General features: G+C 48.8%; 1 protein-coding gene across 5 annotated transcripts in view; it reads left to right on the forward strand.

Moving 5' to 3' along the window:
• Positions 1-27,892, forward strand: part of LOC138754069 (fibroblast growth factor receptor 1-like) — a 167,811-nt gene that overhangs the window by 86,331 nt on the left and 53,588 nt on the right. For 3 of the 5 annotated variants that reach the window (XM_069917822.1, XM_069917825.1, XM_069917823.1), the window contains 3 exons: positions 7,253-7,519; positions 10,023-10,145; positions 20,969-21,138. In XM_069917822.1, coding sequence (XP_069773923.1) covers positions 7,253-7,519; positions 10,023-10,145; positions 20,969-21,138 — 560 coding nt within the window. The remainder of the gene's footprint in view (positions 1-7,252; positions 7,520-10,022; positions 10,146-20,968; positions 21,139-27,892) is intronic. The other 2 variants (XM_069917824.1, XM_069917826.1) reach the window with 1 other exon arrangement.

Genomic DNA, 27,892 nt, shown 5'->3' on the forward strand with positions numbered 1-27,892 from the left:
GAGTGACAGTCCCTCTGACAAGGCAACACAAAGTTCCTTGATGACCTATCCTGCACCCACAACACCTCCTCATTAGTCAGGAAGACACAGCCTCAAGATCAAAATCTCAAGATTCCTTTATTGTTATGTAATAGTACAGAACATGTAATATTACACAAAATTGTCTTCTCCCTACCTTTGTGTGGGACGGTCGCTGCAACGCGTCAGACCGGAAATAGCCGAGAAGATCACCAGGGTCTCCCTTTCCTCTGTTGACGACATTCTCCAGGAGCGTTACTTAAATAGAGCTCAAAGAATTATTGAGGACCCTTTTCTATGCTACCATCAAGAAGGAGGTCAGAATCCGAACAAGTCACAAAATTTGGTGTTTTGTGGCGCAAACATATATATTATAAGACGCTTGACAACAATAAATATTAAATAAAAATAATCATGCACGAAAAGTAGCCTATTGTCTTTGGTTCATTGATTATTCGGGAAACTGATAGCAGCGGGAAAAAAGCTGTCCTTATGCTGCTAGGTGCTCGTCTATGGGCTCCTGTACCTTTTCCCTGATGGTTGCAGAGTGAAGAGGGCCCTAGGTGGCGGTTGAGGGGGGGGGGGGGGCGAGATACTTGAGTATTGAGGCTGCTTTTTTTTAAATACAGGTAGAGGAGCATCAAAATCAGGACGATCGGCTTATTCCCACAGGCTGTGAGATTGATTTACAGTATCCTGCAATGGAGTAAATCATCCTTGTATATTTTAAGATTGTATGTGATTAATATGTACTGTGTAAAGGTTCCATTATTGTCACATAATACTGCAATTAGAATGAAACCTACATGAAATTCTTTAACTTTTGTCTACCATAAGGCAGAGAGAGAGTTGCCACTTGGCCAGCGCCCCTCATGTGTGCATGCACGTACCGTGGTCAGGACAAACGCTGTTTCAACAGGTTGCATATATACAGTCAGTCACACAGAACATTACAGCACAGCACAGAACCTTCAGCTCACGATGTTATGCTGACCAAAAAAAATCTACTCCACAACAATCCCTACTTCACGCCCGTAACCTTCTGTTTCTCTTACATGCATGTGCCTGTCTTAGAACCTTTTGTACCAGCCGCCACCCCCAGCAATGCTTTCAGATAGTAATGAACTTGAACTCTGAGCCCCACACAGAGGTGTTAGGCCCCAATAGATGCTCGGGCCCTGGGATGGGATTTGAACCCCTCCAGCTGTGCCGAAGTGGTGTGGGAACGGATACAGTAACCACCAAGCTGCCGATGGCAGCAGCCTCCCCTCTTGTCTGACATCCAGGCTCGTTGATGGGTGGAACGGGAATCAGTGACCCTGCCTGGCACTGGTTGAAGGTGTCTTTTTGCCTGTCTGTGCACCGAGTGCCTGGCTGCCTCCTCCATGTATGTCTGGGCTGCTGCAAGACTTGCAGAGGCTCATCACGCTCCCTCTTCCAAGGGTTTTCTTTGGCAGTCACCTCTGACAGGAAGTGGAGGCTTAATGTTTTTTTTCTCTCTCTGGTCTGGTCTGAATCACATCTCAAGGCTCCATTGTCTCCTGGGGGCCACTCTTGGAGGGGGTGTATGAGAGGCTGCATTCATCACCGCTCACACACGTGTGACAAACTCGGCTAAGCATGAGCAGGTATTTCAGGGAATCTTTCATTTGGAACGAGCAGGTATTTCAGGGAATCTTTCATTTGGAACGATCCAGCCTTATTCCGCGTAAATGTAGCCCAGGTATAACGAGAGCTGAGTGAGGCCTGGGTTAGCAGGGAAGTTAGTACAACACTTATTACAATGACCCGGATTTTAATCCGCCACTGTCTGTAACGAGTTAATATAATCTCCCCATTACCTCCGCAAGTTTTCTCCCACTTTCCAAAAGCATACGGAAATTTTCTCTCTTCTTTCTCATTCCCAATCCATACACCTCCTTTCCTCCTGCTCTTCATCCCGTTCCTCTCTCTCTCTTCCCCATCCCACAGTCTCCTTTCCTCCTGCTCTCTATCTCTCTCTCTTACCCCATCCCATAGTCTCCTTTCCTCCTGCTCTTCATCCCGTCCCTCTCTTCCCCCATCCAACAGTCTCCTTTCCTCCTGCTCTTCATCCCGTCCCTCTCTCTCTCTCCCCATCCCACAGTCTCCTTTCCTCCTGCTCTTCATCTCCCCCCATCCCACAGTCTCCTTTCCTCCTGCTCTTCATCTCTCTCTCTCTCTCTCCCCCCATCCCACAGTCTCCTTTCCTCCTGCTCTTCATCTCTCTCTCTCTCTCTCTCCCCCCATCCCACAGTCTCCTTTCCTCCTGCTCTTCATCCCGTCCGTCTCTCTCTCCTCCATCCCACAGTCTCCTTTCCTCCTTGCTTCATTTCACCCCTCCTTCCTGTAGCTTATCCCATCTGCCCTCCTTTCCATGTTGGCCTGTGTTCCTCTCCCTACTTTGTCTTCCCTTCTCCCCCATCCTTTTAATTCAGACGCCTGCCTGTGTTCCACTCATACCTTGACAAAGGCCTTGGGTATGAAATGTTGGTTCTATACCTTTAATTTCTGTAGTCGCTGCAGGAGTTTCTCCAGCACTTTTAGTTATATGAACTAAAATCACTGCATATTAGGGCATAGCTTAAAAGATGGGTGGGGTGCCTCAATCACACAGAGGGTGGTGGGTGTATGGAACGAGCGGCCAGAGGAAGCGGAGATGTTTGCAACATTTAAAAGGCAGATCAGTACCAAGCAGAAAGGTGATTTAGACCAGCCATTCTCAACGGGGGCTCTATGGGCCCCCCCCCCCCCTCACTTTTCTGGGAAACACCTTGTTTTCTTTTCACCTCATTTAACAGAAATATCTTTAATGTGGTCGTTAGGGGAGAAGTACGGAAGAAACCAAAACTGGATTGCTTCGCTGGGAAGGGCTCCCATAATACATTCAGCACGGTAACAGGCCCTTTAATTACTCCCAATGAACGTACTAGCATCGTACAGTTTTGGAGGGTGGGAGGAAACCACAGCTCCCGGATGAAGCCCACACAGGTCATGGGGAGAGCATGCAAACTCCATACATTTGACATGGAGTAAAACTCTACAAGGAGGGAGGCTGATTGGGGGGAAGGGGTGGTGGATGGTCTGGATGCCACCTGGGCCTCTCCATGACCTTCTCATCACCCGCACTGATACTTGAAACTGTTTGCCTGATTGTACTCATTCACCGCCCTTGTCGAGCTGCCTGGTCGGCGGGCATGAGTTACTTATGGGAGAGGAGAACCCCAATTCCTGTCGCTCAAACCAAATCCTTGGGTTCGAGTCTCCATTTCTCGTAATGTGGCATTTCGGACAACTGCTGTTAAATCTGGGCAGCGTAACTTTCTGCGACGTTTCCTGTGGGAGTTACTGACATGTCTTCTCCTGTCAAGTCTGCCCGTCCTTGGCACACCCTGCAAAATTTCCTAATTTCCTCAAAATTCTGAGCCAGCCTCATTTATGGCTGGCATGGACAAGATGGTCCAATTTGATGCTCATGTTGAAAATTTCTATTGCTATGGTTGCCTTTTGAATGTGTCTGACATCTGTTTCCCAACCTTCAGTGAGCTGGGCCCTGGGCTTTCAGATTGATTCTCAGAGTGCGAACCTGACATCCCATACAGCCCTGAGATTCCTTTATCCTGCTGGTGAGGCAGAATTGCCACTAATTGGTAGTGCAAAAAAACTGTACAGAGTGTGCACATGTAAACAAATTAAGAACTGTGAACAGATAACAAATGTAAACAAACTGACTGCAATACAGAGAGAACAAAGAAAATCAATCAAGTGCACAAGTAAGAGTCCTTAATGAGTCCCTGATTGAGTTTGTCGTTGAGGAGTCTGATGGTGGAGGGGGAGCAACTGTTCCTGAACCTGGTGGGTGTGAGACTTCTGGCACCGATGGCAGCAGCGAGAACAGAGCGTGTGCTGGGTGGTGTGGATCCTTGATGATTGCTGCTGCACTCCGACGGCAGCGTTCTCTGTCGATGTCCTCGATGGTTGGAAGGGTTTTGCCTATGATGTCCTGGACTGTGACCATTACCTTTTGGAGGGCTTTACTCTCAGGGGTATTGGTGTTTCCATACCAGACCCTGATACAGCTGGTCAGTACACTTTCCACCACATGTCCGTAAACTCCTGAGGAAGTAGAGGTGCTTTCTTCATGATGCTGTTGGTGTGTTGGGTCCAGAAAAGATCCTCCAAGGTAGTGATGCTCAAGAACTCACACACCCAGACCTACAGGTGCCCTGGGCTCTGATACACCCAGACATACAGGGACCCCTAGGATCTCACACACCCAAACCTACAGGGGCCCTGGGCTCTGACACACCCAGACCTACAGGGACCCTGACTTCAGGGCACCAGACTCCCCAACCTGCAGCAGCCTGGAATATAATGTTGGAACAGGCACAGGGAGATGTTGGTGATGGGAACGCTGCCAATTGGCACGTTCCAGGCTGCAGTAGTTCATGCTGAGGGTAGGTGCAGCCAAAGCGAAGGTGCTGTGGGGAAGGACCATAGTCTAGAGTCCTCCCATCACTGGGCAATGAGGAGCCAAGACCAAGGGAAAGCCCCTCAAACAACTGAGTGGGGGAGGGGGAAGAGAAGCAACTTGGGGCCACAGTGGTGACTATGGTGTAAATAGAAATGAACGGATTTCTTTTTGTAAATAATTTGTTGTGAATAAAGTCCATTTTTGGTTTAAAAAAAATTAATGGTTGAGCCATCACAGCAGATCAGCACCTTCCACTTAGGGTCTGGCAGTCACCACATCGGCAATGAGAGGATGAGTAGCAGTCTGTGGGATGGAAGAAGTTCCGGAAGTGGCTGTGGGGTAGGGAAGGATTAGATTGATCGTGGGGTAGTTTATGTAGCCAGTCACAATGCTGTGGGCTGAAGGGCCTATTGTGTTGAAGAGCATGGAGGGAGGAGATAGAGGGGAAGAAACAGAGAGGAAAGGTGGAGGAGGAAAAGGGGAGAGAGATGGAGGGAGGAGAGACAGAGGGGAGGAGAAAAAGAGTGGGAGGGGAGGCACCTTTATGGCACCAGCGATCCGGACCAGGGTTTGAATCCCACGCTGTCTGTAAGGAGTTTGCATGTTCTCCCCATGTCTGTGTGGGTTTTCCCCAGGGGGCTCCGGTTTCCTCCCACAGTTCAAAACGTATCAGGGAGGGTTGTAGGTTAATTGGGCGTCAGGGACTTGTGGGCCGAAATTGCCTGTTACCTTGCGGTGTGTCTAAATTTAAGATGGAGGGAGGAGAAACGGGAGGTGGAGAAAAGGGGGATGGATGGAAGAAGGAGAGACAGAGGGGGAGAGATGGAGGGAGGAGAGTTGGAAAGAAAGCTTTTCCTCAACAAATGTGTCCAAAGCTGTGGTTTTATTGGGACTGGTGCACCTCGCACTGCCTCACTTAGAGCCCGTTTGTATGCTGCATGCCGCAGTGGGGCCTCAGCACACTTCCTGCCATGGAGTTGTGGGAGCTGCTGGCATGTGTGCTCCAGGTCAGGAAATGCCTTCAGCACCACCACCCCCCACCCCCACCACCCCCACCCCAGCTGAGAGTCCCTGGAAAAGAATAGGATGGGGGAGGGCTAAACCTGCCTCTGCTCTTCTTAATGGGACATTCAGCTTGCTCTCTTTGCTGTGAGCTTCGATGCAGTCGTTGCCTGCAGAGTATGGGCCTGGGCCAGCAACCCAATCTGTCCTCTTTCTTCCCCACCCACCCCCGCCATTTTTCTTTTACTCTTTACCTCACTCTCATTCTCAGCCTCCATTCTCTCTCCCCCACTCTCCTCTCCCTCCCCTTCACACACATTCCTCCTCCCTCACTCTCCTCATTCCCTCATTCCCCCCTCCCCCCTCATTCCCCCCTCCCCCTCATTCCCCCCTCCCCCTCATTCCCCACCTCTCCCCCTCATTCCCCCTCTCCATGTCATTCCCTCTCCTGCCATTCTCCCCCACATTCACTCTTCTCTTTTACAATCTCCCCCATTCTACTCACCGTCTCACAGACTCTAACTCTCTCTCTCTCTCTCTCTCTCTCTCTCTCTCTCCCTCTCCCTCCCTCCTTTCTGCCCATCACTCTTTCTCTCACAAACCATCTCATGGATAGGCGATCCAGACCTGCTCGGGCGGTGGTAGAGAGAATGTTCCACGTCCAGCAGTAGGGGCCTCAGTTTGTCATCTCATAAGAAGGTGTTAGGGTTCCCGTAGTTTGCCCACGTTCGATGTGGTACTTGGGATATCCTGGTCTCCATGATCACTGGGGATCCACTTGTACCTTGTCCCCTACAGTGGGAATTCAATGGATCCTGGTCCCCACAGCATGCGTGGGTCTTTTAGCCCCATAGCCCCCTCACTGGTCCACCGCCATGGTCATTGTCTCGTGTATTGTCTCCTCTGCTTCTCCTTCTCAGATGGGGGAGGTTTTCTGGTGTTCAATCCTCCGCTCCACTGGAGTCTGCAACCCCTCGTGGCAACTGCCGATCCAAGGTGCCATCACCTTGGGTGCAGACCCCGCACTCGTGGGATTTGAAATAAAACTACCGTTGGCTCCTTCAAAGCCTTTGCAGAGCTGACAGCAGTTGACTGGGCTTCTGGACCTCGCAGGAGCATTGCTTCTCCACTCCTCGCTCTCTGTGTGTTCGCACTAGTAGCAGCGCTGCTGTTACAGGGGTTTCGGCAGTGCCGCCATTTTCAGCTCACATTTTGCTCACAACCGACTGAAGTATCCCACCTACACTAATCCCACCTGCCTAAACCCATCCTATCCATGAGTACCTACCTCAACCACCTCCTCTGGCAGCCTGTTCCATACACCCACCACCCTCTGTAAAAATATTACCCCCTCAGGTTCCTCTCTCCCCTCATCACCCAGTGGTATTCAACCAGTGGGCCGTGGTGGGCTACAGGGTCTTTCCAAGTGGCTCTTTAAAAATTTTACTTTAATTAGATCGACGTGTTTCGTATAGAGTTGCTTTTAACTTGAAAATATCGCTCAGTCTTTGACTCCTATGGGCCATGGCAGGTTAGGCTGGAACCCAGGTGGGCCTTAGACCAAAAGAGTTTGAGGACATTGGCCCACATCCTCTGTTTCCCATACTCTGCCCAAGCGTTTTGTTATGTTCATCTGCTGCAGGACATAAGGTTTACTGGGGCCATGAGGCAGCGGCACTAACCTCTGCGTTTCGCAGTGAAGCATGCACCGGTCGTTAACTGGGCCTTGCCTTGCTCCAGCAGTGTCCCTAAAGCAGAGGGCGGGAGTGGAGGCGTACTCGGCCCACCCGGGCGATCCACTGGAGCTGCGCTGCCGGCTGCGGGACGACGTCCAGAGCATCGCCTGGATCAAGGACGGGGCCCAGATACTGGCCAACAACCGTACCCGCATCACCGCAGAGTACCTGCAGATCACCGACTCGGTGCCCGGGGATTCTGGCCGGTACACCTGCCTCACCAACGGGCCTTCTGGCAGTGAGACCTCGCACTTCTCTGTCAATGTCTCTGGTACGTGGGGCAGGCCGGGCGGGGTCATGGACGAGGGCTATTTCAGAATGCCGGTGGAACTCGGTGTCTTGCTTCATGGTGACTGGGGCTTTGGGTCCAGTCTTCCATTTCCCTTCCTGTCCATCCCCACACTTTATGATCATCTTCCTCAACCTGTCCATTGAGTCTAGTCCACTATTCGAATCACAGCTGATCTATTCTTCCTCAACCCTTCTCCCCATAATTTTCAACACCCCCACAAGGCCCCCACCTTTTTTCTCCTCTTGCCGCTCTCCCCTTTTCCCGTCAATTAACACCCTCTACCTCTCCATCTGTCTTTTATCCTTCACCCTTCTATGGTCTCAGTCTTGGCGAAGGTCTCGGGCCCGATACTCCTTTACCCCCTGAGTTCCTCCAGCAGAATCATTTTTGAACCCCAAAATTTTATTATGTGCAGGTGTAAACCATTCTACCCAGCGAGCCTGCTCCGTCATTCAACAAGATCGTGACTGATCTGGCTCCACCTAAGTAGAACATTACAGGTCCTTCACAAGGTCCTGTCTAAGACTGTGAACGCTCCTAATGCCTGCTAACCTGGCCTTTCATCTTGACAGGAACATACGAACTCTGTACTCTCAAAATTTCACCTTTGAAGGTCCTCCCCTTTACCTCGTACATCTTTGCCTGAAAGATATGCACTTTATCCAAATCCATGCATTCTAGATTCTTTCTCATTTCCTCAAAATTAGCGTTTCTCCAATTTAGAATATCGGCCTATCCTTCTCCATTATTAATTGAAATTAATGGCATTATCACTGGACCCAAAGTGTTCCTCTACACATACTTCTGTTACCTGTCCTGTCTTGTTCCCTAAAAGCAAATCCAGTATTGCATTCTCTCTAGTTGGTAACTCAATATATTGATTTAGAAAACCTTCCTGAACACATTTGACAAACTCCAAGCCGTCCAGCCCTTTTTACTGTAGAGAGTCACAGACAATATGTGCAAAATTAAAATCTCCTATCACCACCCTTATGTTTCCTGCAGCTGTCTGCTGTCTCTCTTCAGATTTGCTTCTCCAATTCTTGCTGACTATTGGGCGGTCTATAAAACAACCTCATGAGCATGGTCATACCTTTTCCATTCCTCAGTTCCACTCATATAGCCTCAGTGGACGAGCCTTCAGGTCTGTGCCACTCCTCCCCCTTTCATCACCCTGTTCTATCAGATCTAAAGCAACAGAAGCCCAAAACATTGTGCTGCCAGTCCTGCCTCTTTCAACCAAGTTTCGCTCATGGTCACAATGTGTCAATCCATGCTCATCTGCCTTTCCTGCAATACTCCTTGCTGTGAAATAGATGAGCTTTAGAAAATTTCCACCATGTACAAACTAGTTGACTTCGAGCATGTAATTTTCAAGTTATTTCTCTCCTCCACTCCTCTATCTGCTCTGGCCCTCTGGTTCCCCCCCACCCCCCTGCAAATCTAGTTTGAGCCCACCGGAGCAGCACTAGCAAACCTTCCATGATATTAGTTTCTTCCCCCACCCCCCCTCCCAGTTCAGATGCAAACCGTCCCATCAGAACAGGTCCCACCTTCCCTGGAAGAGAGCCCAATGATCCAGAAACCCGAAGCCCTCCCTCCTGCACCATGTCTTTACCCATGTGTTAAGCGCATTGTCCTCCTATTTCTAACCTCACTAAACTTTCCTCTGCTCGCCTTAAACAGATGCCCTTTGGTGTTTGATATCGATACCCCAGGAAAAAAAAAGTGCAGGTTGTCTCTCATAATCTTATACACCTCTATTAAGTCGCTCGTCATCGTTCATCACTCCAGCTCTGTCAACCTTGCTTCATATGGCATGTTCTCCAATCCAGACAAGATCCTGGTAAATCTGCCCAGCGCCTTCAAAACATCTACACCCTTCCTGTAATGAGCTGAGCTCTATACTCCAAGTGTAGTCTAGCCAAAGTTTAATGGAGTTGTAACATTGCCTCAAGACTTCTGAAGTCAATCCCATGGCTCATGAAGGCCAACACACCGTACCACCCTGTCAACTTGTGTCCTAACCTTGAGGGATGGATCTCCATCCAAAAAACCCCTCAGTTCCACCACACTGTTAAGAATTTGGCCACTAACTACATAACTCAAGTTCAACTTTCCAAAGTGCATCATTTCACACATCTACCTGCCTTTTCCCCATTACCCTTAATTCCATTGCTAAAATCTATCTGGGTTGTATATATTTGATGAGGCAGCCTCCATTGCTTCCTTAGGCAGAGAATTCCACAGATTCACTGCTGTCTCGAAGAACCAGTTCCTCCATTCAGTGTTCACTTAGAATTCCTCTAAATTCAGTGCCAACACACATATTCTGGTGCAGCTGAGCTCTGGGTGGGGAGTGGAGTTGAGTCAGTGCGGGGCGTGGGGTCAGGGCAGGGGTTGGGGTCAGTGCGGGGAGCTCGGCACTGCATGCTACCTCCATCACCCTCGATCCCTAGCATGGCTCTCTCTGCCCTGACAGATTCTGTGTACTCAGTGGAGGAGGAGGAGGACGACGAGGACGACGACGAGGACGAGGAGGAGGATCTAGACGTGGACAATGATGACAGGAACGAGTCGGATGAAAGGAGCGGGAAAGAAGCACGTAAGTGATGGCATGGTGTGAGTCGGGCCTGTCGTTGCCCGCTGGCGAGAGGGAAAACTGGCAGAGCAGAGGAAATTGGAATATTCTCTTGCTCCCCGCCGTATGAGGTCTCTGCGGAAGTCCGCGTAGCCTCTTGGAGGTAAATGAGCAAGTCCGCAGATGTTGGGGTCCTGTGCACAAACTCAGCAGGTCACACAGCATCGAGCAGAAGGAAAGGGGAAACAGGACTGACACGTTGGTTAAGCATTCCTCAGAACAGGAAGGATGTGGAAGCTATGGAGAGGGGGCAGAGGAGTTTCACCAGGATGTTGCCTGGATTGGAAAATACGTCTTATGAGGCAAGGTTAGCAGAGCTGGGACTTTTCTCTTTGAAGCATAGAGGAGACTTTTAATAGAGGTCTAGAAGATACTGAGAGCCATAGATCAGGTAGACAGTGGGTGTGAGGGCGATCTGGCTGCGACATGTGTCACCCCATTGATCACTAGGGATGATTCGGCTGATCTGGTTGGCTAGGCGGGTGTCACCCTTCCCTCACAACTCCATGTGCGTCCCTCCCGAAGTTCAGCGCTTGGTCGCAGAGGATGGCCCCCTAGAAGAGGACTGCTCCGCTGGTCTAGGGTATATGACGTAGCTACTCCCCTGCTAGTCTAAATCTCAAAGACCATTTGTAGGTACCACGATTGAAAGAAAACCACAGGTCGGTGTGAGTTTCAGTTCCAACTGACTTTATTCGAATGCCCGTGCCTGCCTTTAAGGGCAGACGCAAACCTTGCCCCGCGTCGGCATTGACGTCACCATGCTTCTGAAAAGCGCATGCTGCGGCAGAGGCCACGATGCACTCCCAAAACCCGAAGGCGCCATCTTAACACGGCTGCCCTGCTATCGCAGCTGTGACACGTGGGGGCGTTTCGCCTGCGTATCGATGTGTGCAGCCTTACAACCCACCCCAGAAGCGGTTTTAGTGTCTCGCCGCTTTGGGTGGCCATCCCCATCTTTTGGGCTGAATGTGCCGCTTTCGGCCTGTCCGCCGTAGACAGTTCTTCTCTGCCCCCAATGTCCAGAGTGAATGTCTTGCCTGCTCATTTCAGGGCTTTGTGGGGGCCTTCGTAGGGCTGTTGGAGTAGGGCTGGGTGTGGGCCTTGTTGGACAAACACAAAGTCCATGGTGGCTAAGTCCTTAAGGATACACGCTGGTGGGTGGGTTGTGGGGGGGTGGGGGGGGAACACCAACGCGGCGAACTTGTCCCGCAAGTCCATTAGTCCATTTTTCCAAGGGTGGGGGCAGCAAACACAAGAGGACATCTGTACAAAGTCAAGGGAAGAAAGTTTAGGGGGAGACATCAGGGTAAATGCTTTACACAGAGCTGTGAGTGTCTGGAATGTTTATCCAGGGGTGGCGGTGGAGGCTGAAACATTAGGGGTATTTATGAGACTTAAGCATACAAAAAGAATAGAGGGTTACGAGGTCAGGAGGGTTTAGTTTTTTATTTTGGTAGGAATATATAGGCTGGCACAATATTGAGGGTTGTAGGACCTGAACTGTGCTGTAGCGATCTATGTTCTATATGTTCTTTCAGAAAACGCAAATGCTGCACAACACAACAGTGTGGCCAAAGAGTCTGCGGTAAGGTTCTATGTTCTAAATTGAATGGGCAAGTGGGAGAGGAATCACGGGTCCCTGGTCGTCACAGGGACAAGCTCTGGCACCGTTCCCTGTTGTCCCTCACGATGACAAAAATGTTGCCTGTTGACTTTGGAGCCTCTTTTGTTCAAGTTGATTGATGCTAAAAAAAAAATGATCTCATTCTTGGCCCTCGAGGTGCACCGGTGAAGCAAAAATGATTTATCTTTTGTTTTCGAGCTCAGGTGCCAAACTTGGCACTGATGACTCACAGCAGAGCTGCATTCACCCTTGAATGGCTGTCGGGGCTCTCCGATTCCCGGAACCCTCTGCTGTCAGAGTAATTAATAACTTTGGCCAAGAGATGGACTGGCTCTGCACGCAGAGCCCATTGATCGCAGGGAAGGCCTCCGGATCAAATTCTGTCGATGCTCGCAGAGCCAAAAGAGGAAAGGTCGTCGACTGAAGAAAGGGAAACGGGGTTAAACTCGCAGGCCAGCAGGCAGTTGTTTGAACGGGGAAAGCATCAGATAAGAGTTTTTGTCATGTTTATTTTGTTCCGACATACTGCACGGTAACAGGCCCTTTCGGCCTACGAGCCCGTGCCGCCCAATTAACTTACAACCCCCACCCGGGACGTTTTTTTTTTAAACAGGGAGGGGAGGAAGTCGGAACACCCAGAGGAAACCCACAAAGGTACAGAGAGAGCGTAAAAACCCGTGGGATTTGAAGCCCGGCCGTTGGCTTTGTAATCGTGCTGCACTAACTGCTCCCAATATACATGAGCACAATAATGCAAATGGACTGAACTTTGAACCCGGTGGTCAAAACTGGCATTAATATCAACTTCTTTGTTTCCCTTAGCGCCCTCCTCAACTCGTCTCTCCCCTTCCCCCATCCCTATTTCACCTTTCCTTGCGCTCTGTCTCTCTCTTTCCTTTTCCTTCTGTTTCCCTTCCTCCAGCTGTGTGTTCACAGATCCGCCTTGCCCGATCAGTTCTCACCTTTCCCCTCCAATACTCCTATCCACGTCCAATTATCACCTCTTGCCTGGTGGTATGCGCTCCTTCCCCCGCCCTTTCTTCTCTCCTCCCCACCCACCCCCCCCCCACCCCCCACGGGCTTCTGCCTGCTTTTCACTCGTACCTTGAAGAAGGGCTCAGGCCTGTGACATCGGTACTATATCTCCTCTGGAAGCTGGGAGACCTGCTGAGTTCCTCCAGCATTTCTGTGTTTTTTTTTAACTGAAATTCATAGAACAATGCAGCACAGTTCAGGCCCTCGTTGTGCCAACCCATACATCCTTTCTAAATCCTCTAGGCAGAAAAATGGATCGGCACAGACGGGAAGGGCCAAAGGGCCTGTTTCTGTCCTGTAATGTTCTGTGGTAACCCTCTATTTTTATATCATCCACATGTCTGGCTAAGAGGGTTAAATTCCCCCAATGTTTCTGCTTCCACCACCATCTCCGGCAAGGCATTCCAGGCACCCACAACTCTCTGTGCTTAAAAAAAAACATCCCTGTTATCGCCTCGAAACTTCTCTCCCTTAACTTTGTACATACGTTTGCTGATCCTGCCCTAGGAAACAGGTGCTAGCTCTCAAAATCTTTTGGATCTCTCCTCTCATCCTTCTAGGCTCCAAAGAGAAAAGTCCCAGCTCTGCTAACCTCACCTCATAAGACTTATTATTCAATCCAGGCAACATCCTGGCAAATCTCCTCTGCACCCTCTCCATGTCTTCCACATCCTTCCTATAATAAGGTGACCAGAACTAATCACAATACTCTAAGTGTGGTCTCACCAGAGATTTGTAGAGTTGCACCATGACCTCTCGACTCTTGAACTCAATCCCCCCCCCCCCCCCCCCCCATTAATGAAGCCCAGCATCCCATAGGCCTTCTTAACTATTCAAACCCAGGTCACTGGCACTGTAGTCAGAATCAGAATTTATTGTCATGAGCATGTCACAAAGTTTGTTGTTTTGTCGCAGCAATCACAGTGCAAACATTTATATAAACCACCGTACAAAAATAATGCACGAAAAGTCAAAGTCAGGCAGTGTCTTTGGTTCATGGATCATTCAGGAATCTGATGGCGGAGGGGAAGAAGCTGTCCTTGTGCCGCTGAGTGCTTGTCTTCAGGCTCCTGTACCTTTTTTCCCCCCCGATGGTAGCAGGGTGAAGAGGGCATGGCCTGGGTGGGGCTGGTGGAGGGGGAGGGGGTGGGGGGAAGTCCCTGAGGATAGAGACTGCTCTCTTAAGACGCCGCCTCTTGTAGATGCCCTCGACGGAGTGAAGACTGGTGCCCGTGATGTTGCAGACTGAGTTAACAACCCTCTGGAGTTTGTTCTTGTCCTGAGTGTTGACACCTCCATACCAGACATTGATGCAAGCAGCCAGAATGCTCTCCACAGCACACCTGTAGGAGTTTTCGAGAGTCTTCGGTGACGTACGGAATCTCCTCAAACACCTCACAAAGTATAGCCACTGGCAAGCCTTCTTCGTGATTGCATCGACACGGAGGCCCCAGTACAGATCCTCGGAGATGTTGACATAATAGCGTTAGCACTACACCAACCATGCTGCCTGTATAATTTTTATTATATTTAGACATGCAGCACGGTAACAAGCCCTTTCAGCCCAAGAGCTCATTCCACCCAATTATACCCAATTGACCTACAATCCCCAGTGCGTTATGATGGGTGGGAGGAAACCGGAGCCCCCGCAGGAAACCCACACAGTCACGGGGAGGACATACAAACTCCTTACAGACAGGGCAGATTCGAACCCCAGTACCGATCGCTGGCGCCGCAGCAGTGTTACACCAACCATGCTACTATATTGTAAATGACGATAGATTTATTGTCATTCGCTTTGTACAATGCACCAAAATTCTTGCTTGCTGCAGCTGAACAATTAAAAGAAAACATTTGGATTAAAAAGAGACAACAGAATCCAAAAGATAGGTGATAGGTTTAGACGTACAGCACGGTAACAGGCCATTTCTGCCCATGAGTCCGTGCTGCCCAATTTAGACCCCATTAACCAACCCCCCCCGGTTCATTTTCAACAGTGGGAGGAAACAGGAGCCCCTGGAGAAAACCCACACAGATAGCACTGGATTCGAACCCCGGTCTGGTCTCGACCGCCGGTGCTGTAAAGGCGTTGCAGCTAACCGCTACGCCAACCAAGCTGCTTCTAAATATTCACAGTTTTCCTGGTGTAAAGAAAAGCAACTTTGGAGTCATGCAGACAGTTCTCTTGTGGTGTCGGAGGTGTCCGTAGTTAGTGTGATGAGGGCAAATTCTAGGGCCTGTTGGCTGCTGGAAAGAAACTGTCCTTGAACCTGGACGGGCCGATCTTCAGGCTTTTGCCCGAAGGTAGCAGGAAGAAAGGGTTGTGCCAAGGGTGATGGGGATCCTTTGCGATGTTGGTTTAAATTTTTTTTTAATTTTAAATATACAGCAGGGTAATGGGCCCTTCTGGCCCACAAGCCTGTGCTGCCCAGTTACACCAATTAATTGTGAGTAGTCGCAGCCTTGGTTTTTCAGTGTCCTTCCGGCCACTGAGCATTGTGGAGCATTATGCCCCAGTCCTCTAATCCAGCCATTCTCAATTGGAGGGGGGGTGCACAGCACATTTAAGAATTCATAAAATACTCGTAGAGAAGTATGGAAGAAACCAACTGAACTTGACCTCTTTGTTGGGAAGGAGACACATAAACTTTGAGCATGGTCCTAAGGGAGCCAAAGCAGAATCACAAGATGCAGTAGCAGACGGAGGCCCACTGGCCCATCGAGTCTGCCCCACCATTCTAACCGTGAGCTGATCATCCCCGGCTTTCCCCCCATCACCTTTGATGCCCTGACTAATCAGATATCCATCAATCTCTGCCTTAAATACACCAAATGACCTCGCTTCTACAGCCGCCCGTGGCACCAAGTTCACCACCCTCTGGTTGAGGAAATGTTTCCACGTCGTTGTTTTAAATTGACGCCCTTTTACCCTGAAGTGGCGGTCTCTTTAACTTTTTTAAACATTTTAAATTTATTTAAATTTAGGCACACAGCATAGTAACAGGCCCTTTTGGCCCATGGGCCCGATTGATCAATGTACCTGGTTCTTGTCCTAGAATCCCCTACTATGGAACACATCCACTCTGTCCTGGGCTTTTCAGAATTTGAAATGCCTCATCCTTCTGTACAAGGGACGACAAGCGTTTGTCATGTGCTCACCCTCTCATTGAGGTTGAGAATGGTCGCTCTAATCTTCCTGCTTTGAGTGCTGAGCTACGACTGAGTGGAGGAAGTGCAGTGCCATTGTTTCTCGAGGACCAGCAGTTGCTGGTGGGTGGAGGAGCAGCGTTGGTGGACTGCACTTTAGGGATCAGTACTCTATTTACTCACCAACGCCGTGTTACCAGCTGACATAGGCGGGAAACCTTAACAAGCGGTGGCGAAAGTGCCGGGACCAGACAACCCAACAAAGCCACTTCAGTCTCTTGTGTCTCCCAAGCCCCAGAAAGGAATTTTAGAAGGCAGCCGAGATCTGACACAAAAGCGCAGGATTCCACTTGACAGATGAAGGTGTCGTGTTTCTCGCTTAAAGGGAGGGACATGTTGGGCACATTGGTATTTGCTGCTGCCTTTCACTGTATTGTCAACTGTCCGTAAGACATAGGAGCAGAACTAGGCCATTCATCCCATCGAGCCTGCCCCACCATTTAATCATGAGCTGATCCATTTTCCCACTCAGCCCCCCTCCCCGGCCTTCTCCCCATACCTTGATGGCCTGACTAATCAAGAACCTTAATTACACCTGGCCTCCACAACCACCTGAGGCAACAAATTCCACAGATTCACCACCCCACCCGCTAAAGAAATTCCTACACACCTCTGTTCTAAGCGGATCCCTTCAATCCTGTAACTCTCCCACCAGGTCAAAGAAGTTCATTAAAGGGGAGCTTCTGTTTTTGTATGGCTTGGAATGGTGCAAAGCCGCTCACTCCCACGAACTATAGCATGGACAGCGGAGAGTATCTCCACACCCTCCCTGAGACTCCCAATTCCTTGAAATGGCATCGCGTGAACATGGGGGTCAACCTTGGGGTCCGTCTGCAGACGACGCTTTCAGGCGTGTTGTCTTCCTCAGCACTGGAGAGGTATTTGAGCCCAAGCCTTTCAGGTGGAAGCTGCAGTGAGTATTCTTATGTGGGGACCCTGTAGGGGACCGCCTTCTGCTCCATAGGCGCTGCCTACATCAGTTCTCTACCCTTTTCTTTCAACTCGCATACCACATCTAATCCCTTACCAACCACAGAGCACCCATTGAATGGTATAGTAGGTGCTCCATGGTTAGCAAAGGATTACTTAAGGTGGTATGTAAAAGGAAAGAAAATGGTTCAGAATGGTAGAACATGGTACAACAGGGTGTTTTTTTTTAGAGAAACACAAGAATTGCAGGCGCTGGAATCATGAGAAAGTTATGAGAAACTCAGCGGGTCAGTCTTGGAGAGGATCCCGACCCGAAACATTGATGGGCCGCTGAGTTCATACAGCTTCTCAGTGTTGGTAACCGGTTTAGTGTGTGGGGTGAAGATCTGTGCGGTGTGTAGTTTTTGTGTATCTGTGTGTGTGGTGTGTGTGTGTGGTGTATAGTTTTTGGGAGGGTGTGTTTGTGTATGTGTGTAGATATGCGATGTATAATTTTTTGGGGGGTGGGTGAGTGTTTGTGCAATGTCGATTGAACGCGTCAGTTCTCTCATTGCTCGCAAATGGTTAACTACTATCTCCTAGATTAGAGAACCTGGGATATTAATTCGAAGCCCCTTCAACTAGTGCTTGCCACCCTCAATCACCTGTAGCTGCTCGGAGGACCTCTGGCTGTCCACTGCAAGCCCAAACTGCTCATTTTGGGTACACCAGCCTCCCCTCCCCACCTGTCCACAATCTGCCAACTGTCAAGACGCTAAATCAGGAACTCTGGTTGAAATCGAAGAGCTCTGGAGGTGACTGGTGGGGGTGGGGGGTTGAGCTGTTGGGCTGAAAGGCCTGTGAATCTCCTGGAGTTAAAGAAGAAAGTTTGCGAGGATGGTGCGCACGAATGCGCTGAGAGAAACTCAGCAGGTTGCACAGCACCCAGAGGAAGTAAAGGGAAGCCAAAGTTTTGGGATGCGGTGTGACCTGCTGCCTTTCTCCTTGCATGTTGGTGCATAGTGATTACCAGTGAATCTGCCTCCAGGTTCAGTCACAGCTAAGGCTCAAAATCTGCCCCAATCTCAGCATTGTCAGAAAATACGAAACGTGACTCATTTCACCAAAGGTGGGGTGGGGGGGGGGGCAGCGGGGGATACCTCATTTTAATTGATCCATTTTCCACCTCTGCCCTCCCTACCTGATAAATTCTACCAGGTGACTGATAATCTGGACTGAAAGCTCATCAGCCATCAGAAGCAAGTGCTGGAACTCTATACCTCTCTGCCTCTGGCGCTCTTGATCAATCTGCCTATTTGTTCTTCATAAGCTCAGCCCTGAAGCGTGTGGTTTCCGTAATGAATGCAGAGCTGAGACAATGGCATTCACAGGTGCACAGTGAACCCTTGTTTTAGTGTGCCTGAAATGGCAATTTAAACCTTGACGTTAAGGTTAAAAAATTAAATTAGATCTCTCTTATCTCGCCACCAGAAACGCCTCCAGTGCACTGATTTTCTCAGACCACGCACCATTTGACAGAGCCCTGGATGGCTGCCCTGGAACCTTGGGGTTACTGTTTCAGGCACTGTTGTGGTGTTGGTCTGCAGTCACACACAGGGCCAGTACATGCAAGAGTAGCTGATTCATGGGAACCCTATTTCACACCAGTTTGATAATTCCATGCCCATTCTTTCTGATGGTAGTTTCCAGTTTAATTCAAGTCAAGTTTACTGTCTTCTGATTGTACAAGTACAACCTGACAAAGCAACGTTCTCTGGTCCTTAGTGCAAAACACACAACCAGACATATACAGACAAACAGTACATATGCAGGACAAGCATTCATCTATACAAATAAATATTGTTCCGTGATTATGAGAGCCTCAGGTGGTTCCTTTGGTCACTGTCTGTGGGAAGAAGCTGTTCCTCAGCCTGGTGGTGCTGGTTCTGATACTCCTGGATCTTTTTCCCCAACGGATGCAAGGGGTCCTCACTGATTTTGTGCACCTTTTTCAGACAACGATCTCAGTAGATCACGTTGGGGTGGGGAGGGAGGGAGGGAGATGCTGGTGATCCTCTCTGATACTCTGTGGATTGACCTCTGATCCATTTCTCTGCAGCAACTGTAGTGATGCAGCCGGCCAGGTCGCTCTCGACAGAGCTCCTGTAGAAGCTTGATGTAATGGTGGCCAGTAGTCTTGCTTTCTCAGGAAGTGCAACTGATGTTACGCCTTCCTGACAAGTGAAGAGATGTGTGTCTACGATAGGTCGCTATTTGAGTAAACTCCAAGGAACTTGGCGCTCTCCATTCTCTCCACTACAGAGTTGATAAGAGGTGGAGGGAAGTCATTCCTGGTCCTCCTGAAGTCCACGAATTTAGACATTCATTCTGTTAAGTTCAAGCCAGGACTAGTGCATCTGCAGCCCTTGACCAAGCCTCTGGATCCTGCACTGCAGGAGGAAGGCCATTCTGCCCATCGAGTCCTTGCTGGTTCTGGGGATGCGTTAATAGTACCAGCAACCTGGGTTCAAGTCCACAGCTGTTCTCCTGCATAGATTGCCTCTGCGTGCTCCACTTTACTCCAAAGATGTATGGAGATTAGTAGGTTAGTTGGTCACATGGGTGTATTTGGCCAAAGACCCTGTTCCAGTACCGTGTCTCTCAATTAAAAAAAAAATTCATCAAAGGGTTGATCAATAGATATTCACAGTTGCTGTTATTGTAAGAAAATAATAATGTGATGTTTCAGGAGTGCAGACAGATCTTTTGTGGTCCTAGGGTAGTTTAGGGTTGGGGTAGTAAGAGAAGTTGGAGATCCTGAGAGCTGTTGGATACACTAGGTGGTGTTCCTCAGACTGAGATAGATGATCAAAAGGTGTGTGTTTTAGAGAGGAAGAGCAAGGGAAGGATTGCAGCCTTCAAAAGGAAGTCGAGGGAAAATGACCCAGTCCTCATTGAGGGCTCAGTCATGGAGAGGGTCTAGAACTTCAAATTCCTGGGTATCAACATCTCTGAGGATCTGTCCTGGAGCCTCCACATTGATGCAATCACAAAGAAGGCTCACCAGCGGTTATACTTTGTGAGGTGTCTGAGGAGATTTGTTATGTCACCGAAGACTCTCGTAAACTTCTACAAGTGAACCATGGAGAGCATTCTGGCTGGCTGCATTACTGCCTGGTACGGAGGCACCAACTCTCAGGAAAAGAATAAAGTCCACAGGGTTGTTAACTCGGCCTCCGACATCACTGGCACCAGACTTCATTCCAATGAGAGCATCTACATGAGGTCGTGTCTTTAAAAAAGCAGCCTCAATCCTCAAAGACCCCCACCACCCAGGCCATGCCCTCTTCACTCTGCTACCATCGAGGTACAGGAGCTTAAAGACGAGCGCTTAGTGGTACAAGGACAGCTTCCTCCCCGCTGCCATCAGATTCCTGAATGATCAATGAACCAAAGACACTGCCTCACTGTTCATACATTATTATTTTTATTTTATTTATAGTGATGTTGTAAGATGGTTATAAATATGAACATTTGTACTTTGATGCTACAGCAAATCAACAAATTTCATGGCTTGTTTATGACAATAAATTCTGATTCTGAGGAGTTGAGGAAGCTGATTCCACTGTACCTGGACAATGAGGTGAGTGAAGATACCAGCAGGCTGAATTTGAAGGTGGTTGAGGTTGGGGAGAGTGAGTTAGATGAAGGACTAGTTCGATTGACCTCTTTGAGCAAATGCCACCTCTTGTATCTCTGCCAGTTTTGCCACAATGATGTGCGTTTGACCTGTTTCAAACCAGTGCTGACCTACAAATAATTCTGCCCTTTACAAAAAATAAATGTTGCCGGTAAAACCCACCCAGAAGCTAAAAGTGTGAGCTTTATTTCTTGTTTTTCACCGGTTTGAGTTTGAGTCAATGGCTCCAGTTGGCAGCACACTGCTTCAACCATCCCGGTCAAGCCACGACGGTCTGGCTAACCAAATGTGTCTTCTGGTTGTTGGCAGGATCCCCGTACTGGGCGCAGCCTGAAAAGATGGAGAAGAAGCTCCATGCCGTGCCGGCGATGAAAACGGTGAAATTTCGGTGCCCAGCCGGTGGCAACCCACTGCCAGTTCTCCGCTGGTTGAAGAATGGCAAGGACTTCAAGCAGGATCAACGGATCGGCGGTTACAAGGTAGGGATCCCTTCCACGACCACTCCCTGGCCCAAATCCCTCATCAACCCGGGGTGGGGGGGGGGGGGGGGGTGGATCGGTTCACTCTGTCCCTGGATGTGATGCTCAGTCACAGGATCTGGGGGCACAGCAACTATTTAGTCTATTTACCTGCTATGCCCTGAATCAGAGGTCAAAATGTTTTTTCAGGGACATCTTGATGTGAAGAGAAGTATAATGAGGACAGATGCTGGAACATTGAGCTATGGGGGAACTTAGCAGGCCAGGCACCATGCATGTGTAGAAACGGGCAGTCAATGTTTCAGGTCGGGACCAGCCTTGCTCTGGGGTCCCTATCCAAAACTTTGCCTCGCCATTGCCCTAGTGGAAGGGTCTAGAACAAGAGGGCACAACTTCAGGATTGAAGAGCATCCACTTGTAACAGAGACGCAGAAAAATTTAAGAAAGAATGTGCTGACATTCAAGAGGGTTCAAAGGAAGTTCACTGGAATGGAAGAATTGTCAAATGAGGAACATTTGACAACTCTGGCCTGTATTCATTGGAATTTTGGAGAACGAAGTGGGGGGGGGGGGGCGATCTCATTGAAGCATTTTTGTTTTTTTCCAGCACTTTATTTTGTAAGCTTATCAATATAAATGTTTACACTGTGATGCTGCCACAAAACAACACGTTTTGTGACACGTTCGTGACAATAAGATTCTGATCCATTTCGAATGTTGAAAGGCGTGGATGGAGTAGATGTCGAAAGGTTGTTTTCAGCGGCGGGAGAGTCTAGGACAAGATGCCACGACTTCAGGATTGAAGGGCATCCGCTTAGAACAGAGCTGAGGAGGAATTTATTTTGCCAAAATCTGCGGAATTTGTTGCCACCAGCAGAGGCCAGGTCATTCGATGTATTTAAGGCAGAGATTGATAGGTTCTTCTTCAGCCAAAGGTTATGGCAATGCTTCTCCATCTTTTTTCTCCCCCCGCCCCGCCCCCCCAACTCACGTATCACTTTAATTAATCCCTTTACCACCACAGACCACGGATGGCATCATGCAACATCCGTGCTCTGTGGTTAATAAGGGATTACTTAAGGTGGTATGTGAGTGGGGAGGTAGGGTTGAGAACCACTGGGTTGTGGGGAGAAGGCCGGGCTGAGTGGGAAAATAGATCAGCTGATGATTAAACGGCGAGGTTAACCCGATGGCTGAATAGCCTCTTTCCCCACCTATCTCTCCTAGTCTGCCAAGTTGCTCCAGCAATTTCATTCAAAAGTATTGGGGGAAAAAATTCCAGGGGGGCCAGCTTGGAGACACACAAGATGAGGAAAGAGGTGGGGGAGAGTGGTGCCATTGAGAGCTGGAGGGAGACGATGGAGGTCTGTGGCGGATGATGGAGCCAGTTGTAACAAGAGATTAAATCCAAAAGCTCAAGGAAGCAGTAATTAAACCCCAGGTGCCGGTTCAAGCACGTTTGCTGCAGTGATTTGGCTGCATCAGGTATCAGTGCCTGCAGCTAAGGCTTAGTATTCCATGAGAAGCATTCACCTCTAATAAGCAAGACTCTTTTGTTTCATTTTAATGGACCACATTTCCATCAACTCTTTGAATGGATCCGCGTTGCAGTGAACTACAGGGTTTCTGTTAGCTCCTCGACGGTTTTGAAATGCTTATTCCACGTGCAAAATCCGGGCAGCGAGGAGGTGCTATGGGGAGAGCAGTGGTGAGAGGGACTGAAGAGTGTGCTGCCCCTCACAGTCACCCTACCGGGCTGATCTTGCCCTCAGGGCTTGGACTCCTGCACCCGAGAATGACTTTTCCTTTGGCAAATGTAACGAGGGATTAAGTGAAGAAAAATGTCCTTGAATTTCTGGAGTGCCTTTCCCAATCCTTCAGGGCCTCCCGAAACTCCTTTGGCAGCACAGTCCTTGTAGGGTATGTGGCCGACATATATAAGCACAGCAGGTTCGCACAGACTTCAGTAGCTTTTAAAGGATTCATTTTTCAAGTTGCCTCTGGGATTTATTACCCTCCCTACAACATTAAGATGGTTGGTGAAACAGAAGAACATAAGAAATAGGAGCAGGAGTCGGCCATCCGGCCCATCGCCCCTGCTCCGCCATTCAAAGAGATCTGATGACTGGCTCATCTCAACCTACCTGCCTTTTCCCCATATCCCTTAATTTCCCGACTATGTGAAAATCCATCCAACTTTGTCTGAACTATATTTACTGAGGTCACCTCCACTGCTTTAATGGTCAGCGAATACCATAGATTCCCCACCCTTTGGGAAAGGCAGTTCCTCCTCATCTCCGTCCTAAATCTACTACCCTGAAACGTTTCCCCCCACCAAGAGAAACATATACCTCGATCTTGTCTATGCCTTTCATAATTTTATGCATTTCTATAAGATCTCTTCTCATTCTTCTAAATTCAAGTGAGTACAGTCCCAGACAACTCGATCTCTCCTCATAGCTAACCTTAGCACCCCTCGCCCCCTGGTCTCTGGACTCATCCTGGTGATCCTCCTCTGCACTAGATACCACTGCAGTCGGTGTGGTGAGGGTGAAGTGTGGATTTTGACCCAGTGACGGTGAAGGACCAGGGCGTATTGTTTCCAAGACGAAATGGCGTGTGACTTGGAGGGCAATCTGCAGGGGGTGGTGTTCCCCCGCGCCCACTGCTCTGGCGCTTGGCAACAGAGTTTGTAGGTTGGGGAAATACAGTGGGGAAAAGACCGGGGTGAGCAGCTGTAGTGCTGCGAGCCAGAGTCAACTGGTGCTGACGTTGTTGCTGGATTAGTCCAGGAGATGGGGTTTTTGATTCAATGAACATGAGTTTAATTTGTTTTGTAATTGCATTGGCAGCACATTAAAAGCCGGGTCCAGCCATTTGGACCCGTGCTGTCCAATTGCACCTAAATTCAGCCTACAAACCCGTTTTGAATGATGGGAGCCCCTGGGGGTGAACGTACAAACTCCTTACAGACAGCGCCGGATTTGAACGCTGGTCGCTGGCGCTGTAATAGTGTTGCGCTAACCGGCCATTTATTGTCATACATATTGAAAGCTGAAATTCTTAAGATGCAGCCAAACAAGTATTTCAAGTTCAAGGTCATCTGATTGTACAACCCGATGAAACTGTGTTCTCCGGTGCTCTGTGCAAAATCTGGAGAGACACTACAAGATATAACGCACATACAGACAAACAACACATATGCAGGATAAGTATTCACATACACAAATAAATAAGAATAATTTTGTGAATACGAGTCTCAGATGGTTAGTGCAAGCTATTCCTTTGGTCATTTAGCATTCTCACCACCTAAACAATGAACTAAATTAACCAACTAAACACTTATTTTTTAAAAATATGATGGTTTACATTAAAAAGAGATTATAAAAATGCGGTTGGGTGAGACAAGAAACATAGGTTTTGGGTGAAAGGTGAGAATTTCTTCACGGAGAGCAGTGAGAGTGTGGAACGAGCTGCCAGCAGAAATGGGAAATCAGGCTCGATTTAAGAAATCATTTAAGAAAAATTACTAGGACGGGAGGGGTTAAGAGGGATACGGTCCGGGTGCAGGTCAATGGGACTAAGCAGATTAATAGCTTGACACAGACTAGATTGGCCGAAGCCTCGACAGTGCTCATGGGCACACCTTCAAGGTTCCCTTCCTTCAAGCACAGGCTTCAAGTGAGAGGGAGGGGGAATTAAAGGGGTATGTTTTTCCCACACAGAGAGTGGTTGGGATCTGGGATGGGCTGCTAGAGGTGGTGGCAGAGGCAGGAAGACCAACAACAGCACGGATACAGGCCCCTTGGCCTAACTTGCCCGCGCCAACCAGGAGTCCCACCCACCCAGGTCCGCCCCCCTCCCCCACCTGCATTTGGCCTATATTCTTCTAAGCCAGGGGTGGCCAACCTTTTACATTCCATGTGTCAAAATAAGCAGCGAAAAGGAGGCGAGAGCGGGCCTCGGTGGCCGCCATGTTGTAGTTGGCTTAGGCCTTTTACTGAGAGCGAATGGGAGGAGGAGGAAAGGCGGAATGGATAGATGTTAAAATTCTCAAAGATACACTACACTTAAAATCACCAATGCCTGAAGAGGGCGCACAAAATCAGTGAACCGGTGCGGACTTGGAAGGCCAACATGGCCTGTTTCCGCTCCGTAAATGGTTATATGGTTATATGGATGGAGTAGAGAAGAAAGAGGTGTGTGTTTGTTTTAGTTGGGGGGGGTGACGGCCTGGGGGAGGAGGAATTGGATTCCGTCTAGGCGAATTGGGCCTCCGTCTACACTAATTGGGCCTCCTTCAATGCTTAACGTGCCACCCTCTGCACTAACCATGCCTCCTCGATGCGCTAACTTTGGCATATTTACCAGGGGTTGGCCGCCCCTGCTCAAAAATGATCCTGTCCATGGATCCATCCACATGTTTGTTAAATGTTGTGATCATACCTGTGTCAACCTCCTCCTCCGGCAGCCTGTTCCTTGCACCCACCACCCTCTGTGTCACAACAGAGGCATTTGGACAAGTACTCGAGTGAGCAAGGCATAGAATTAACTCAGGCGAATGGGATTAGTAGAAATAGCCATGATAGTCAGCTTTGCAAGACAGGCCGAAGGGCCTGCTTTGTGCTGTTTAACTCCATGATTCTCTAAATCTGGGTTTATTCAATTACAAATTATGACAATTTATTATTGAATATTTATTTTCCATATGACACAGTCAATTTGCAATTTCTTTGTTTGCATTACTCTCTTTTGTATGTGAGTCTCAAGTACTGTTTATTGCACTACCAATAAGTAGAAAGTCTATCTGGCCAGCTGAAAAAGAATCTTGGGGTTGTATGTGATGTGCACATACTCTGACAATAAATTTGAACTTTGAATAACACACAAAAGTCTGCAGACACTGTGATTGAAGTAAAAACACAACACTGGAGAAAAGCCAACTTTTTGGGCTGGAGCCCTTCATAAAGGTGTAGGTGATGAGCTCAAATCCAAAACGTTGGTTATGTATCTTTATTTTTGTTATTGTTGGACCTGCTGAGTTTCTCCAGCGTTGTGAGAAACTTTGAACTTTGATTCTGCTGTAACTCGGGAGGCTGGGAGCTCTGTCAAGCAGTCTTCTGGAGGGAGCAGCGTGTGGATTAACAAGTGCATTGGCAGTTTGTGGTCATTTATAATGTCATGTTTTCAGCCTCCACCTGCTTGTACTCGCTGCAGCTCCAGACTAGCGTTCAATGAGGTCAGCCAGTGAACCTCCTTCCTGGCTTGCCCTCAAATCTTTGAAGAAGGAGGCTGTGGATTTGGGTCCCGTTCCAGGGACGAGCAATCGCAGACGACGCGAAGTGCTGCGCTGACTCGGTTAATCGGGGGGTTGTTTTCCCTGAAAGGCAGGTGATGTCGGACTAACCCGCTGCTGACATCTCTCAAGCTTTTATCTAATCAGCATCACATTGGGAGCTTCCTATGCACAGACGAGCTGCCGTGGCAACAGTGGAGACTCTTCAAAGGCAAGCTTAATTTCCTCGGAGTCAGTGAGATATTTAAATTTCTGTCTGCAATCTAGAGTCCTGAAGGGTTCTGCAGATCTGCTGGTAAAACTGAAAGCCTCATGCCCATTGTATAGTGTGGTTGGGTCTCTATAACCCTGTAATAACAACCTGCCACTCCTCCTCGCAGCCACACACACAGTTCTGTAGGTGCGGCTGCTGGATTTGAGCTAAAGTGTTCAAGTGAATGCCTCCAGTGCTCCAGGAACCCCCAGGACCTTGGCGGAGAGATCCTTGGTGATGCAATTCTCTCCCACTGGAAAGGGCAATGGGGTCGAGCCTTGAGCCACTCAATGGAGCAGTGGTTTTCAAACTATGACATTGGTGCTCTGTGATTAGTAAGGGATTGCTTAAAGTGGGATATGAGTGGGAAGGGAAGGTTGAGAACCACTGCTCTTGACCCAATTGTTACTGAAATATTTTGCTTGTGAAAAATTCTCATTGGCCCATTTCCTTTGGAGTTACGAATCTGTGCACATAACGAGTCAATTAGAGATGATTAAAACAGTGGTTTTCAAACTGTTTCTTTCCACTCACATACCTCCTTAAGCAATCACTTACTAATCACATAGTACGTATGGCATAACGATTACTTAAGGTGGTATGTGAGTGAAAAGAAACAGCATTAGAGTTATTCAGGCTCACTCCAGGTCCTGGCTCCCAGTCCCCAATGCTCTAGGTTACAGTCCACAGGTGCAACCACTAAAATCCTGTCTGATCATATCAGATTTCTGCCTCCTAGTTATCCCTCCCCCCCACCCCTATCCGCCGTGAAGATAGTTATTCCCGATCGTCCCGCCACAATTAAATGTTTCTTCTACTGCAGAGTAAACAAGACTGTCCTCACAATCACCACATACACTTGCATAGAAGTTGATTTCATATAAAAATCAACCCCTATTTTTGGCAAAAGAAATTTGGAATTTTCATATATATTTTGCATAATTACCATCTTGAGTAAAAGTTGACCCCGGTCTCTCAGCCCAGCCCCCCGCTGCCCACAGGCAGGAGCTCCCGATGCCTCCAACGTGAACTCGCGCCTCAGCTCTTGCGACTTGTCCACCAAGACCTCCGATGCCTCGAGCACGGGCTCACGGAACTCCCAGTGGCGCAGTCCCGACATCCTCCATGGTAGGGCATGTCCTTTGTTGCACAGACTGTTATTACTTTAATTCATTGTGTTTTTTGTTCTTTATTGGTTTGGAGAT

Source organism: Narcine bancroftii, chromosome 2 (assembly GCF_036971445.1).
Source record: "Narcine bancroftii isolate sNarBan1 chromosome 2, sNarBan1.hap1, whole genome shotgun sequence".
Taxonomy (NCBI): domain Eukaryota; kingdom Metazoa; phylum Chordata; class Chondrichthyes; order Torpediniformes; family Narcinidae; genus Narcine; species Narcine bancroftii.